This window comes from Gambusia affinis, linkage group LG05, assembly GCF_019740435.1.
Source record: "Gambusia affinis linkage group LG05, SWU_Gaff_1.0, whole genome shotgun sequence".
NCBI lineage: Eukaryota > Metazoa > Chordata > Actinopteri > Cyprinodontiformes > Poeciliidae > Gambusia > Gambusia affinis.
Window position 1 is genome coordinate 21,127,880 of NC_057872.1, and position 17,630 is coordinate 21,145,509.

Consider the following 17,630-nt stretch of genomic DNA (forward strand, 5'->3'; position numbering starts at 1 on the left):
GTTTCGTGCGCCGAGGAGCGATAAGAAACAGCAGAGAACAGATTCGAGGTGAGGCAGGCAGTTCTCTTGCCTCATGGCAGGGGGCGCTCATGATCCCAGACATTGTGACTCCACAACTGCAGAATAAGTGACAGAGCGCTAGCAGTACAGTAAATAAGTGAAGTGCAGCAATATATTTATTGTTTTGTCATCTCTGCCGACGTCAACATGGATGATTGCATTTCTACACTTAAATAGATTTCTAAAGTGGATTTTCAATTGAAGCAGGACGTAATACTACATACTAAAGACCAACACCGGAGCTAAAACGTTTGTTTCGAAACAGAAGGATACCCGCTCTTCTCAAACGAAGTGGTATAAAGACAGGCTTTGTGAATGTCCTGCTAGAAACTGCCTTTTCTGCTTTCCTGGCTTTCTATTCTCCACTTGTTGCACTGTGTGGACTCGGATGGTTTTTTTAAACCAAACGTGAGCGATCAACCTCATATTCAAAACCAGGTCGCACTAAAAACGTTTGGGACGTTGAAGATAAACTTGGCTTCAGATGAACTGACATTTTTGTGCAGTGCATGGACTTCTTTCATAAGTAAAGGTAAGACAGGAATACATTTAAAAAACAGCGATCTCTTATTAATAAAACATTAGAACTAAAAACATACTACTGCAACAGACTGAATGTTCTGCTCTTGTGCAAAATTGTTGCCAGTTGCTATGGCAACGAGGATGCGTAGCGTGATCGATGCAGAGGGCGAGAAAGAAGTGTTTTCCAGTTGTATTTCGGTTTTTCTCTTGACTGTGGAGCATATCACGAAATTAATACCTTCATTTTCAAGTTTCATTGAGTGAACGGAATTGTGCTACCTCAGCGCGGCTATGGATGACATGTAAAGGAAAAGTCTTTCCCTGGATGATATGACGGAAAAATATGTCATTATATAAACATTTATCAATCAATATCAATAATTATTTATTAGTTCTTGTAAATATCAGAAATACTACCAAATTGGTGGCCCTTCCAGTTTTCCCCCCCACACTGCTATTTTTAAGCAGTTACGAGGCATGTTGCTGAAACCTCAAACTGCAGGTTACTCTGGTAACTCGCGCAGCAAATTGCTAGGTAACCACAATGTGAGTGAGTTAGTTGATTCTACTCACCTTGCTTAGCTGGGTCGTAAGAGATTGAGCAACTTTCCTCTGTCTACATTCCCCAAAATGCTGTGCAGCTCTTGATCAGATTTCAGTGATTATGCATAATTCCCACAAGTGTGAGCCAGAAGTGATCTGCTCAATTTACTGCCATCTTGGTTGGCAACCGAAGAGCAAAGTACAAATGAAACATGGCTTTGAGAACAACAAAAAGAAAGCATGGAAAAAAGAGTTTAAGACTTAATACTTGGAATGTACTTATATTGTTTATAAGTCAGACAGGAAAAAAGAAGCAAGCTATTTCTAAACATGTGGCTTGTTTATTGTTGTCATGGCAACTCCATAGTAACTGTCATTACAGTTAGTTACAGATGCCTGCCAAGATGGCTGTCAGCTAGAAAGCTCCTGAAAGTGTGACGTCAAATTGGAACTATGTATTTTATATATTGAATATTCTATCAGACATATCTATTGACAGTAGTCACATCTGTTGCGATATATAGTTTTTAATTTATTGTCCAGTTGTAGGTCTATGAATTAAAGTAAAAATAAATAAATAAAAATAATGTTATGTCTACTTCAGTCATAATAATTAAAATATTACATTATGCTAGGGATCAGTGGAAATATTTATTGCTTATCTGTTCAAAATAAAAGTAATTGATCAGGTTATAAGTTCTTGAAGTTAGAGGGTAAATATTGTGAAAATTTTGTTTAGTTTTTACAGCAGAATATATCAAACCAAGGATAAACTTTCGTTTTTTTTCTGTTTGCGTGTTTAATTTTCATGATAAAAAAATTAAATAAAAACAACAACAAAAGAAGAAATAGAGTCATAGAGTCTTTTGAGTTTAGATTAGAGCAGTGACATTTATATCATAATTTACATTTTTTGACATTTTGCACATAAATAATTTTGTAAACCAGCATGTAAACAGAGACAGGTATTTTAGGGGATTCTCCTAACTCTGACCAGAGAAAGAGGAAAGCTTTGGTCGAACATTTGAAACATAATGAAACAGAAAAAGTAAAAATAACTTCAGGTTATTGAAGTGCACCTGCTACAGAAAATCACAGCTGCTGTAGTAACATTAAGCTGGTTCTTAATGCAGTTTTGACCAGGTTTACAGATACTGTACACAGTGTAAATTATATAAGCATCGGCACTGAAGGAGTAAAGTAGGAGGAGGGGGGGGCCAGTGCATAAAAGAGGGCCGAGGTGCTTAGGTGTTCTTAACAAGGCAGCAGATGGATGGGGCTGTTTTTCAAAAATAAAACAACAAATAACAGCAACAAAAACATGAAAAATATATACAAAAAAAAAGGAGCAAACACTTCATCATCAACACAACGTACATCTTCCCTTCTTCAGCATTTTCATTCTTTTAGTCCTTCTTCCCCTGTTTAGATTATTTTGGAAACTGAAGCCAAACGAACTTTGGGTTTTAGCATCTAGTGTAGCTCCCCGAAAACATTTAAAATCCCTGCTGGGTACTAACATGATTTAATAAAAAACATAAAGATAGAAAACAAAAGGTAAGAACGGGAAATGATGGCTAATCAGCCTCCTGAGTCCGTTATGTGCTACATTTTAAGCAGGCTATGCCACTCCTTTGGACCGCATGAAGATCTGCTCTCCAGTTCAGTTTGGTTTATTCTTCTTCAAGTAGAAAAAAAAAGGAATAAATAAAAAACTCCCACCTTCAGCTGTCTCTTTGAACACACAAACACACACATCATCACATCCACACTGAGGTAACTGTTGTGAAAAAATATACAAAAACTGAATGCCCTTTTTTGTTTCATTTAAATTAAGGATGCATCAGAAAAGGACATAGACACTTCAGGAAAGCGATTCAGACAGGTTGAAATTACGCTTTTCTTTGGAAATGAACTAATTTACTGTATGTGCCATAAGTAGGCAAGGTTTTCTACTTTTCCTCTGGCTACTTTCATTTTTGGTATTTAAATAGATAAGCCCTGAAGAATGGACACAGAGGAGACTAATAAGGGCAACAACAGAGTGGCTATTTACAGAGAAATTGACACAAGGTAAAGCAAATTAACATCAACAGAAATAATTGTTTTCACCCTATTAGTCAGCAATCCATTCACTTATTGCTTTTGAAGACACAAAATAAAATGCATAATAAGTTAGATTATATAACAAGTAATTTATCAAAAACAAGAATGTTCGAAAAAAGAAAAAATCATCGAAAAATGATAACAGAATTATATTAATTACATTAAAGAAAAAAAAAATCCTTTTTAGGTGATTGTCTAGGAGTAATAAATGCTAAAACCACTAAGTAGTCATGGGACATTGTCTCTTGCAGCCCTGAGTGTGTGAGTCCCTGATAGGTTGAAAGCATGGCGTGTTCATGGGGATGACAATAGATAATTATTTATTTACAGCTGTTGCTCCTGGCAACAAGTCCACCATGCAGTTCAAAATCAATTTTTCATGTGACTTGCACATAAAAAAGTCTATTAAGCATGATCCTCTGACTCCTGCTTGACGGTAATGCTAGCAGCAACTGGTGAGATGGGGGTGCTGCGGCGGATCTTGATAACCGACGTCTCTTTCGGGGACTCGAATGCACCATAACCTGCAGACAGAAGCTCGGTGGCAGTGCCATTGTAAGTGGGATGGAAGTTGGGGGACTTAAGGTCAGACTCCCTCCACAGCATCCCCAACACTTGTTTCTCCAACATGGCGTCCATCTCCACTGACCCCTGCAGCTGCTCCAGTCGCTCAGCATGCTCACTGACATCAAAGCGCTCAATCTCTTCGTTGGCGCGGTGCACCTCTTCCAAGGCAGCTTGACTTGAGACATTAGGACTGGCAGGACCAGAGGTTGCAGCCAGGCAGTAGCCCTTTAGGTGTAGCCGCAGGCTAACCAGGTGGATATAGTGGCGGTGGCAGTGGGGGCATTTATGTGGACGTTCGCGGGAGTGTAAGCGCTTGTGCAGCTTGAGGTGGACAAACTGGGTGAACTTAGCAGGGCAGAGCTTGCAGTGATAAGGCTTCTCCCCTGAGTGTAGGCGTAGGTGAGTCTTCAGGTTGCTGGTGCTGCTGAAGCGCTTGTGACAAACCTGAAACAGGAGATCACATTAAAACATAATTGAAGCAGCTTGTGAGTTATTACAAATAAACTTTCTAGGGAATCAGCTCTTCTTGAACAATTTGTCTCACCTGACATTCATGTGGTTTCTCCCCAGTGTGAACCAGGTAGTGTTTTTGCAGATGAGCGAGTTGAGTGAAGCCTTTGCTACAGGTTTGACATTTGAATGGCCTTTCTCCGCTGTGCACCCGAAGATGAACCTATGAGGGGAAAAAAAAACATTTTCGCTTAGGTCACTTCAGGTCATAACTTTGATTATCATAAAGTAGAAACATCTCTTTGTTCATTTAAGTGCCATAGCCTGTTGTACTCCCAGCTGATTACACTGCACGCCTTTCAGAGTGCAGGAATGATTACAAGGTAGCAAATCAGATCAGCAGGCATGATGTTAAAAAGCAATAACAGAGCAAATCCCAAGTCTTACCTTCAGGTTTGACAGCTGCCCAAAGGTCTTACTGCACACGTTGCACTCATACTTGATTTTGCCATTCTGCTTCTTCAGAGGGTAAGGCAACGCCTTGTATCCTGCTGACCCTGCACCACGCTTCACTTTGGTCAGATTTATAGCCTCTTCATCTAAGTGACGTTCACTAGTGTTTCCCATATGGGCTGAGGTAGGCTTGGTTGGCACCTGCTCGCTGGGAGGTGCTGTGGCGGCGGTTGGGGAGCCGCTGGAGGGAGCGTGAGCTGGTCCATGTGGGTTAGGGTGCCCTGGATAAGAGCTGTGAACTCCTGCTTTGTCTCTCAAAGTAGCAGTTGAGAAGGCACTTCTTGGCCCGGGCAGGAAATAGTCTCTGTGGGCAGAGATTGAGGAGGGGTGCACAGGTTCAGGTATTACAAGGCGCCTTGCAGCAGGGTCAGAAGGCAGGAGGGGCAGGTGAGGGGGCATTAGGCTGCCATACACTGAATAGATCCTAGGGATTATCCCTCCTACAGTTGGGACACCACCGCCAGGGAGAGGATATTGTGGTAGGAGGTAACGGGGGTACTGGTGACCCTGGTAGAATGTGGGGAGTGGGGCAGATGGAGGGGAGTAAACAGGGTAAGGGTAAACAGAAGCTGGTGATAATGCTGGACCAGAAGGGCTACTGTGAGGGCTGGTTTCTGGGCTGCTTCTTGCAGAAGGGCTTGGTGTGGCAGATAACTGTTTGCCAGGGGAATGAGTTAAGGGGTAACCAGGGTGGCTGGGTTTGAGCAAGTCTTCAGAGAGGGGGAAACGTGGTCTGAGAAAGGGGTAGTCAGCACAATGTGGGCGGGTGGGAAGAGGGCGGGTGGGCTCCCTCTTGGGAGCTGAGGAGGACGAGGTGCTGTTGGTGCCACGGAGAATGGACAGGACACTGTGCTCCCTCTTGGGAGGACTGGGAGTCATTGACACTGGAGACATACTGGACATTTCAACTGTGCTGTCGTCTCTGTCCACATGCTGCTGCTTAACCTCCATGAGCGACTCCTCTGTAAAGACAAACCAAGACAATATTAGTCATCAAATAGATCCACATGGCAGCCCACATTTAAGATATGTTAAATCTAACAGGGTGTTTTAAAAGCAATCTGTTATATTTCCTTGAAAAGATTAGGATGGATTTATGGGCTAGACAAAACATGTTCCTTATATTTTTTTACACAAAATTATTCTTTGATATTGAGATTTTTGTCTGGTCAGTTCTGCCTATTTTGAGCTCCTTTCAGAAGCAGCTGCTTTACGGCTTTTTGTCACTTTAAGTCTAAATAAGCTGCTGCTGGCCACGCCCCCAACTCGCTGTTTACATTCACATGGTAAAATGTTTTGCTGGGATCATTGAGATTATTGAACACATCAATGTTAAAGTGAGAAGGTCTAAATACATAGAATAAATTCCAAAACGTATCTGACTGAATGACTGAATGAAATTGATTTTGATTTGATCTAAATCTATTTGGATTCTATGTAACCTGACATGAATTGGACCAGGTTTTAAAGTGTCTCAAGATGACATTTGATATGATTTGGAGTTATATAGATGAACTGAATTGAATGAAGAAACACCATAACTAACTCAGTAGACTAATTAGGTTGACAGAAATGATGAATGAGGGTGAGGGGCAAGGTAAGGACCAATCCACAGGAAGTGAGGCATGACATCTGCCTCCAGGGCTTGTGTGTGTGTGTGTGTGTGTGTGTGGGGCATGCGATGTGTGTTTGCCTATAAAATCAAGATAAAATCAGAATGGTGGCAGACAGACAGACAGGACTGATGGAGGGTTTCCTGCTGAAGATATCCTCAGAAAAAGCTTGGCCTCCACCTGCCCTCCTCAGAGCACACACAAACACGCCCCACCCCATGTGACAAGGTACACACACACACGGAGGCGCCTGTGGACAAAGGCCTCTGTCTGATTTGTTGACTCTTCCTCTTCTGAACAACTTGCACACACTTCTGATCAAGCGCTTACTCCCCAGCTTTTTCTGGCCATTTGCTATTGTTTCGAGGTCGAAGGGTAAATTAGAGAGCTTCCTCCCTTTAGTCACTCACACCTACAGTCGCCTCCCAATGATGAAAGAGTGGATTAGGGAGGGGAGCTCCCTAACACACATCCTAAAAGCTCTGGGATGTCAGTTAGTGGCACATCTCGGCTGCTAAATTGCCACAGACGAGCCTTAAAAAACAGCAACCCATTATCTTAAAGCTCCTTTACAGCCCAAGTAACTCTTTACCTTGAGGTCACCCAGAGGGGACTCTGTGTGTGTGTGTGTGGCTGTCAGAAAATGTGTGAGAGTAATGGAGGCTGTCAAAGAAAATCCCAAATGCAGCACTGGTGAAATTTACCTCTCTTTCCCCATACGATTCACCTTCCCAGTCACACACACGCCCAACCACACAACCAGTGACCCTTTCACCAGTAATAACGGCAGTGTGTAAACATTGGGGTTATCAGTTAGCCTTCCTCCTCCTCTTTTTCCTCCTCCTCCATCCCTCTTTCAGAAAACAAACAGGTCGGCCATCTTGGAGATATCAATCTGTCAACACGGCCCTTCTGCCAGGAAGTTCAAGTAGTCAGCCGAGTGGGTCGGAGGTGCGGCTCAACCAAACCCTCCTCTGTCTCCTCTCTGGTCTCTTTAAGTGACGTATATATCAGGGTTATTGGCCAACGCACACACAAGGCTACTATGTGTGAGTTTGCATGTGTTCGAGATGAAAAGCAGGGTGTAAATGTGTCGGCATGGCGCCCTTATATCAGCATGAGTGTGGGAAGAGAGGCTGTTCTTTGAGTATCTTTGAAGACACACACACACACACATGGATGACAGGTGCTCTCGAGTGCTAAAACTTGAAGAATGCAAGATGACGGCAGCAATAAGAGCAAGAGAAGTAGGGAGAAGAGAAAGTGAGGGAGTGAGACAGCGATGCATGCTCAGTCATTTTGCTCACACATACACACACGTCTGGTTTTGTAATGACTGTACTGGAAAGAGGCGATGCAAAGAGAAATGATACAGGCAACAGTTGTCTCCTCCCACCATTTAGGAATGTGATACAGGATGTCAAATAATTTTGGCCAGAAACTCTGGTGCCCCTCTCTGGTGCCCTCCATAGGCCCAATTTGTGCAAATAATAATGTCATCTTGTGAGGAGCTACGTGATCGATATGTGCAAAGGCACTATTGCAGACTGGAAAAGACTAGAACTATGAACTATAGAAATGTATTAATCTCCATTCAACATCTGAATGGAGATGTTGAATGTGTTTTATACAGATTTTTATGGCTGAATAACACATTTGTGATATTCCCCACTAAGCCAATATTTTTGCAGAACAGTTACGAATCAGATGGGGAATGTTTCTACCAGTTTTGCACATGTAAAGATTTACATTGTTGTCCATTCGTCTTTGCAAAAGGTTACTCAAATTAGGTCAAGTGTTTGTAGTATTGCAACAGATTCTCAATTGGATTTGTGTCCAAGTTTTTACTAAGCTGTTCTACTGAAAATGTAACCAGTGGCCTTGTCAAAAGTTTCTTCCAGGATTGCTTTGAATTTAACTCTATCCATCTGTCAATAATATAGCAGGATTCTTTCTCCACCATGAATTTTCAGTCAAAAAGTTAAAGTTGCCTTGATAGATTTGTATTTGTGTTGTGGATTTTTCTTGGTCTTCTGATGAAGGATATGTTGAGAATATTGTTTTATCACCAAATCCTACTTTGAACCTCAGTACAACTTATTTATAATTTAAATGCTAGTAGGATTTATTTTTCTTTTTGGTGACTTCTCACAGCATTTTTGTGGCACTTGATTTTATTTACAGAGCAAATAAATCATTTTCAAAAATGTGTCATTTTCAGCCACTTTGCAAAATTATGTCGGGATTTCACAAACAATCCCTCTGGAATATATTTGAGTTTGTGGCTATCCCAAATTGTAACCCTAATGTTCATGTGCGGGTTATAATCTTAATGTATGCATGCTGTTTGAAATTACTTTCAATCCCTCCTGCTGCTGATATTTGAACATGAAAGATTCATTGCAGTAGGCTTCCAGCATTAATTATTGGTTTGCACATTATACATATTTAGTATTTGCAATGACAAGGTCTTGCCAACTTCCTCCTCTTTTACCTTTTGCCCTTTAACTTAGTTTCGGTCTAACGTTACTTAGTCAGAAAGACTGTGGTTTTCTTGGTTTTACTCAGTCAGTCAGTAACATTATTTCTTACTTCGCTTGTAGAGCTAACCTCTTATGAGCCACCGTAACAGACAATTGCTTTACTCATTTGAGGAATGTAAATTCAGATAGTTGAGAGAAAAAAAAACGAACGAAAGCCCTTGAAACTTAAAGCTCAAGCCCTGAGACAAGTGCAGTCAACAAAAATCCAGGTACAAATCCGTTTTAAAGTCAGCTGCAGGTCAGCATAGGCCTGCGGGGGCTCAAATGACAGATGAGGCTAATTAAAGACGACTCATATAGTAAGTTCACAATGTGTTGAGATAAAGGAGGAGGGGGATCAGGGGATCCCTTCTGTTTCTGTCCCCAGGTCATGCGCATTTTTCCCTTGGTAGTGGAGCCACTCTGGCTGGGTGTGCTGGTTCCTCTGCCACCTTAAGACTGCTATTAGCTTGCAGTCACACCTGGAAACCACTCAACTCCAGCTCTCAGGCTTTGTTTCCCTCTGAGCCCCCTCACTCTTTGATCAGCTCAGCCAAAGTAGATGACTGCAGTGAGTCTGCCGTGGTACAAATCTGGTTGTGAGAGGTGAATTTTTCTGTTGATATGTCAGGTAAAATCTTAGAATAATGACTAAAAGTAGCTGTTGTACATCATATTTTTATCATTTTGTGAATACAAACAAACTTTTAGCTCACTTTCTAATAAAAATTGCCAATGTAGACTGAGTAATGCAAACACACTCTGTCTCTGCTGTGTTTATTGAGGTCGAGGAAGGCTGCGTGTGTGTGTGTGTGTGTTTGAGAACTTTTACATTAAAGTGGGTCTTTAAGTGTGTAAGACTATGGCATTAGGGGCCATACAGCCCTGCGTGTAATTACACTGTCACTGGCACACACACGCACACGCGCGCACACACACAAGAGTTTAGCGATGGCACTGACAGAGATGAAAGGATGTTGGTCTTGTACTTTTGTAAGTGTGTGTGTTTAAGAGAGAGAGAGACAGAGAGAGAGAGAGAGAGATAATGACAGACTAACGCTAAGAGAGGAAGGAGACATTGCTACACTCAAAAACAGGCTTTAATAGCGGCGACAGGACACATTCAAGACACATGGACATGCACCGCCGATTGATTTAATGTTTGTAATGCAAGCCGGTCACTCCTTTAGGCTTCTAATAAAACCACTGATTTTATTGCGCAAAAGAATCTGAAAGAAATTTCCACAGCACTTCTCATCAGCCTCATGTCTCATGAAAGGATGGCAAACAAAGAGTTGTTGAACTTACTGAGTTTTTGCATCATCAGCTCCCCTGATGGAGGGTATCTCAGGCGGCGGGCGAAGTCATGACAGTACCAGACGAGCAGCTCGGCGCCGGCTGGGACGGGCTTCACAGTGTAGAAGTAAATCTCCATGCCGTTCTGGCATGCTGCCAGGTTCTGCTCTGCCACCGATTTGGCCGGGTTGACGTACCGCATCCAGTTGGAGCGGGTCTCATCCAGACCGTCCACAAAGTGGTGAAACTCACCATCCGCAAAGATCTGGAATGACAGAAAATAACATTTGCTTTGATCAATTTCACAAGAACAAGAGTTTTATCTTTCTTTTATAAAGTAAAGGTTTTACTTTTAAACTTGCAAAATTTACCACCATTTCCCTGCATCAAACAACAACAAAAGAAAATGGAGCACAAAGGCAAGAAATTGATTATGTCATCAAAAGAACAAGTAACCTACTGTAAATCGTTAAATGAGACAATTGTAAATGTCTAGAAAGACATGTTTTATCTCAGTTCAAAGCATCAAATTAACAAATCAAACATAATTAGTCCATCTGCAATAAATGTCATCTAACCCACATTTCTTAACCCTTTCTCTTTATCTATCACCTCTTACCATCTCTCTCTGTCTTCATCACCTTCTGCGAGGCAAAAAAAGACAGACAGAAAGTCTATCACGGAGGAGGAGATCCTCTTTTATATTGAAAAGGGAAAGGAAGGATCAAGTCATTTTTAACCTACAGCCCTCCCCCATACCGTTGTGTTTCTTTTTCATTCTCTCCCTATCTCTGCGTCTCGCTGTGTGTGAGAAAGTGAGATATGAGCATGAATGGAACCTTAATGAGTTAAGTTTCTGCTTGTGGTTACACTTTTTCTTTTCAAGCGAGTCAAACCCACTACACACACACGTACACACGCACGCACACGCACGCACTCACATTCTTGGAGTGTGTAGGTAGAACAACCATGTAGGTGGTTCGTGAGCGTGTGTTGTCTCATTGTCAGTTACCGGTAGTGATGGAGCGTGTTTTAACCATGTACCAGTATGTGTGGATTTACAGGAACCTTAGTGTGGCATGTTATTTGTGTGAAGGTGACATCACATCCCCACACACACCAAACAGAAACCCCTGTTTCCTGTTCAACTGACTGCCTTTTGAAGTGAGAGACGTCACAGGAAGGGGTCTCTCGGGCTTCTGAGGAAATGTGTGTGTTTTCAACCGGCATGCTCACCCTCCAGAAGTACTTCCGGTTTGCGTCTTTCGGTACACTGTCGGCCGTGTAGATCTCGCCCACCAGGGGACCGAACCGGGTTCCTTTGGGGATGTACTCCCGGCTACACACTCCGACCACCTGCATGGTGACATACACAGACACAAGCAGGTAAAAAAAAATGTTGTATGCAAGATACAGCAAAGTTTGCGTCTGCTTTTGGAAACTGTTGTGCACATCCATCAGTGACAAGGCTCATTAGGCTTTATTTTAGATCCAAAAACACCCAATCAACCAGCTGTCAGTAGAGGCGGTGATTAATGAAATATGAGCACGCTTCGTGTGACTTCGAGCTTGAGTGTTTGGTTGAAGAATAACAAAAAAAAATCTCTTTCTCTTTCAAATCTCTTTTTCTTGTCACACCTCCAATAATCGCCACATCAAACACTATGATACTCAAACGAAAAAAATCCTTTTTTTGGCTTTATGGGCTGATTGAATCACAGAAGAAATTGAGATAAAGAAGAGAAAGAGGAGGATTGCAAGAAATGTTCTGCCTAGACTCCAGCTATGGATGGACGAGAAACACGCGCTCACATTTTTTTCTCTCTAGCTAAACCCACGCAAACATGAGTCTTTCCCAAACCCCTTGTTCTCCTGGTGACGTGGGAAATCCCCTTTTCCTCTTTTCCCTTCGCAGGACCAGATTCAAGCTTGTGCTGTTTGCATACAAGCTTTCTTTTCTTACTTGTTAAACCATTGTAGGTCTTTCCTGATGTCCTTAGAGCAAAACGCAGTTTTCTTTCATCAGCCCTGCTTCCTTCTTCCTCTCCTGGTCAAACTAAATATTAGCTGATAGAGTATCAACTCGTAAGCAAAATACACTCCTCTTCACTGCTCTCCTTCCCCTTCTTACCTCAGTTCCCTTTTGATAAGCCACTGATGAGAAAATCTATGCGATCACACCGTTTCACTGATAAACTCACAGTAACAAAATTGACAAAGCTGGAAACTTTTGACCTGCAGTCATACACATTTTATTGGTGTAAACGCCCTGGAAAAAAACACAAAATGCATCAAAGATGCTTTAAAAAGAAAAGAAAAAATATATACTTTTATTTCAATCTGACGCAAATTCTGAAGCAAAATTAAGATGAAAATGAATGCAGCTTCTTAAATCTACATATAATGAACATTTTAATGAAAAACGTGAATTTTCAGGTGCCAGCCGCCGTGAGTTTTTGTATGCTTTATTTTAACAAAGTACAAGAGTGTTAGAAGGAGGTCATGATGGCTGATTGGGAGTTGAGGAAGATTAAAAGATGAATTATGTTAGTAACTTGTCCTACTCCAACTCCAGATCAAAAGGTTTTAATTAATTTGCTGCAACTTAGTCACTAAACTTAAAAGGTGATATTAAAAGTCTAAGGTGTTCGTTGAGGTGCTGTACAGTGCCCCCTGGCTGCTGGCATGAATACTTCAGTGCGGTGAGAGCTTTATGGTATGACACACAACCTTCAAGGCTAAATCACTGTAATCTTCTAAGCTGACATATGAGTTTCAAACGAAAGATTCAAGCTGAAGAAATATGTTTTTGTGTAAAATTTGCTTCCGTCAGTTTTTATCCAACTCACACACATTCCTTTGTGTTTGTGTGTGTATGTGAGTGTTTACAAGGTAGACACGGCAACCCCCTGCTTTCCGTTTCATGACCAACAACTGACTCACGCCCCTGTTAACGTACAGATGGCTTTCTCTGCTTGGACGCATGTGAAAAGTTGAGACGGGGGAGAAAGTTTTCCTGTCTGCTGGCAAAGGACTTTGTGAGTGACTGTGTGGGAGTCTGACCTCCTTTGTGCCTGCCAGGTGTTTGAGGACCAGGTTTCTGGGCAGCGATGCCTCTGCTCTTGTAGTCGTCATTGCAAAGTCAGCATCTGGCCCCGCCTCCCATGGTGTGTCTTTGACGATGTATGTACACTTCTCCTCAAACTCTGCCTCTGCCCAATGTGTCATGTCTGCCTCCTCCATCTCCATGTCCATGTCCACGTCGGTGTCGGTCATTGTCTCTGCTCCGTCCGAACCCATGCTGGTAGCTGTGGAGGCCATCTTGTGGTTTGTGCCGTCCTGCTCCATAGTGTGCGCCCCCTCACTGGTCAACATGGCCGAGCTATGAGAGGTCGCCTGGACGGGGTGAGAAAGAGAGAAAAATACCTTTCATCGTCTCTTCTTCATAAAAGTTCTTAAAACTTCCATCTGGAAGTGAACAGTGAGGTAGGAGAGAGATTAAATGCAAAGTCAAAGAAAAAGAAAGACAACCATGGCAAGCGGAAAAATACCGAACATACAACAAAAATCCTAAGAATACGACAAGTACAAAAACAGCAAATGGTTGAAAAAATAAGATAAGAATATGAAAGGAGGTGGGAGGAAAGAACTGATTAGGAATAAAAAGGAGACAAAGATCAAAATAAAAGATGATAAAACACTGTGATGAGTAGAGACAAAGACGGGAGAGGAAGATCCGTGATTATTATATGTAGTGACTCAGTGGGAAGAGGGGGGTTTGAGTAATGCCTCAGTCACACACAAACACACGTGCACGCGCACACACACAAGCGCAAAAGCACACAAAGGATCAGGCGGTAAATGTGTTGTCTGCCGTTTCGACTAAATGGTAACTAATTTGGGAAACGATTCATTCATGTTTCAGTTGCATAACCTGATTTGTTAGATTTGTCTTTTTCTCTGCTTTTGGAATCTGATGATTGTTTGACATTTTTTTTTAGGAAACTTATTCCACTTTTAAATCCCTCTATGCCATAAAACTACCAGATTAGATGACCACTGCTCTCAAGCAAGATAAAATAACAATGCAGTAAAAAACCAAAAAAAAAAATCAGTAAACAACTCACAACTTTTTAGTTAATTTTCAAGTTCTATTTAGTTTTTGTACATTCACATTAAGTAAAATAAAATAAATTTTGGAAATCAGGCTTGATATTTTCCACTTTGAACACTTTCACTGTCGCTTTGTCTAACGGTTTCCAAGACCAGTCAAAATATGGCTCAAACAAATTTCTTTATCAGCAATTTTTCTGTTTTTTCACTTCTCTATATTATGACTCATTCTTTTTCTGACTTTACAAAGAAATTGTCACATTTCTTTTTCATCAGTTATTCTTTATATAACGAATATTTCTTGAAAGCATGCTGAATTTACTCAGATATTGCAAATGAAATATTTCCCATGTTTCTGCACTCTTCGACCCCCCCCACCCCCACCCCCGCCCAGTTCACCCACATCTCCCATGGATTGAAGACAGAGGAAGGAAATACTGTCTGTGTCTGAATGTCTAAAATTGGAAGCAGAGTGGCAAAGCAGCGGAACCGGCAAATCATCCCAAATCCCGGCGTGTGTGTTCTTGTCTGGGTGTGTGTATGTCTGTTGGTAATGGACAAGGGGGAAGTGATGAGGAAGGGAGCGTCAAAAAAACTTTTCCATTTGGGGGGCCACGGCAGCACAAACAAAACTTCAAACACGATCCCACCCAAGACAATCCCACACACACACAGGAGCAGAAATCCACACAGGGGACAACATGCTGCTTGTCCCACGCTGAAGAGCGGAAAGCAGCAGATCTTTGTTGACCACATTTCACTCTGTGAAATTATCTGAAGCCACAAGAAAGAAAATTGTTTCACATCCAAGTGACTTCGGCTAAAGCAAATAGGGTTTTGATCCCCAAGAGTAAAACAAGTTTCTGATTGAAAAGTGATTATAAAACTTAAGTTTGCTTTAATTAAGATTCAATTAAAAGCCACAAAAAAGCAAAAGCATCCTGGATTCAGATAATTTTCTTTGTTGGCTTAAGAGTCACATAAAAAAGCATGTTAAAGTTAATTTAAGTTGCTCTAAACATTAAACACAAACAGAGCAAATACCCAAAATACATTAAAAACCAGCAAAAGCCACAGTATCCATGATTTGCTTTGTAAAACAACAAAATTCCCAGTGAAAAGTCCTTCTTTTTCCCAGACAGCAGCTGAAAACTTGCATAACCAGAAGCGTCCGCTTTATTTGCCATTGAAATGAATCAAATCAAAACAGTGATCACATATTAAAATGTCTCTTAATATCTTTGCTTTCAGCAAAACTGCGAATCCTGCCTTTGCATAACAGCTGCAGCATCGAAAACTAATAGTGAAACTAAGAACTAAGAAACAATTCATCTCTCGTGTATTTAGACCAACTGAAAACATTTAAAAGCTGAGCCTGCACAAAGTCAGAGGGATTTCAAACTTAAACGTTGACAAGCAGAGATGGATTATCTTTAATCAGAAAAATGGAAAATACTTAAATTATTTTGTTATCAATGAATATGCCTATAAAATTAGAAATTTTACTGGAAAAACAAAACTTGTTTTTACATAAATTAGTGAATAAAATGTATTACAGTAAGCAAAAAGTGCCTAAATTTTAACATAATCCCAGGAATAGATTTATAAAATACCCCAAAAGCACCAGCTAAAAAAACAAAAGAAGTTTAAGAAATTTGTCCAAATACTCATTTTAATGTAATAATACAAATCTTAAAGTTTGTAGTAACTCTAAAAGTAGTAAAAGTTAAGTTTAAAAAAAAAATAAATAAATTAGATTTAATTGACAGTCTGTTTTTGGAGTTCACAACTTTTAGTACAAATCATGAAGTGTATACAAAGTGTCAAAAAAGTCCAAAAAGTTAGATAAAACCCTGTACAATTTTCTATGTTGCACTCTAAATCAGTTGTTAGTAAAATGACAGAGAAGCCGAGGGTGTTGAGAGCTGCTCTGTACTCACCGTGTAACTTTGGTCCCATCCACACATAGGGACGAGCACTGGGATCCTCTCTGGAAGTCTGCCTGTGAGGATAGAGAGTTTATGCGGGACAGGTGTAGTTCTCCCCTTCTGCCTTCCCACTCCGAGTGCTAATACTCCACACCGAGCTCTCAAGTTTCTTTGGGCAGGAGTGTGTGTGATCCACTTGGAGACCTGATATTAAATGCCTGACAACATCAACATCTCTCAGACTAAGCTCTCTCCCTCTCCTTCTCTCTCTCTCTCTTGCTCGCTCACTTGAAGCCACACCCACAAAGCACTTCTCACACGGCTTTCACCTGAGGCCATGAGCCATACACATGCAAACACGCACACACATAGCTAAAAATGTAACTAAAATAAAGATTTTTCTACATGATAATCACAAAGTTATTGTGTGATTGGTTGTATTCATGTGTGGAAAATGTAAACATGTATGCGCATACTTGTGCATGATTGTGTCTAGTGTGTGTGTGTGTGTGTGTTGGCGTGTTTCTGTGCTTGTATAAGGGAAGTGTTGAGTCACCGTCACAGGATGTCCCTCTCTTCCACAAGATAACACACACACACACAAAATTGCACTCTAGGGGGCAGAACTGATCTGCTTTGGTTTCTTTTGCAAAATGAAATTTAAGGTACACTCACTCACTCTCATGTGTGATTCTTTGCCCTTTCTCCGTCACTCCCTTAAAAAGCGTTTTCTGCCTTTGAGTTTGTCTTTTTCTTTCTTTCTTGCATTTTTTTTTTACATTAATATTCTTCCTTTCATCCCCTCAAATTATGAAGTCCTTTTTGGGTAAATTAATTAAGACTGAGAAAAGTCAAACTTATTTTTGTCTTATTGTATTAAAACATAAGAATGAAAACAAGTATGACCACTGAGAAAATTGGTAAAGGAAGTGTCTCCGACTTACTCCAAGACTGTTACAACACATAGGTTAAAGACTTTCTGAAGAAAATGTTTAAGAAAAGCACTTAAAATTTTCGCAAGCGTATTAAAATGTCATTCAAACAATTTCCATATGCTTGTGATTTTAGTGTGTGGCTATTTTAAAACTGACTAAAAGAGCTTTTGGGACGGGAGCATGGGGGTAGAAATACCTTCTCCTGATCCTATAAACAGCCTTCTGCTTCCACTTCTACTCTACAATCATAGCTAATACTAGCTGCTGTAAGCAGTTATCGCAATCAATGATCTAAAGAATTTCTGCACGCCTTACTAGGTTTTTCTCTTTCGTCTAAACCAGGTTACTACATGTGAGCAACAGATATATTTTTTTAGGCTTCGTTTGCTTTTAACAACTGTGCTTCTCTCTCTGGGCTGCATTAACAATGTCCATTGTGCGTCCTTTGAAGGAAAATAACAG

General features: G+C 40.9%; 1 protein-coding gene across 1 annotated transcript; it reads right to left on the reverse strand.

Moving 5' to 3' along the window:
* Positions 1–1,960: 1,960 nt before the first annotated feature.
* Positions 1,961–16,470, reverse strand: prdm1a (PR domain containing 1a, with ZNF domain). The gene is made up of 7 exons (XM_044117334.1): positions 16,246–16,470; positions 13,256–13,588; positions 11,429–11,548; positions 10,205–10,457; positions 4,696–5,723; positions 4,343–4,471; positions 1,961–4,242 (listed from the first exon to the last, which is right to left on the reverse strand). The coding sequence occupies exons 1-7, from the start codon at positions 16,270–16,272 to the stop codon at positions 3,637–3,639; spliced, it is 2,496 nt and encodes an 831-aa protein (XP_043973269.1). The 5' UTR covers positions 16,273–16,470; the 3' UTR covers positions 1,961–3,636.
* Positions 16,471–17,630: the final 1,160 nt, after the last annotated feature.

What these genes read in the sequence shown, in the direction of transcription:
- prdm1a (XM_044117334.1), bottom strand. Translation starts at nt 16,272, where the DNA reads ATGTGTGGATGGGACCAAAGTTACACG. An exon ending in GCTGATGATGCAAAAACTCA is followed by an intron (nt 5,724 to 10,204) that starts GTAAGTTCAACA and finishes TTGTCTTTACAG; the next exon opens with AGGAGTCGCTCATGGAGGTT. An exon ending in GGCAGCTGTCAAACCTGAAG is followed by an intron (nt 4,472 to 4,695) that starts GTAAGACTTGGG and finishes TTCCCCTCATAG; the next exon opens with GTTCATCTTCGGGTGCACAG.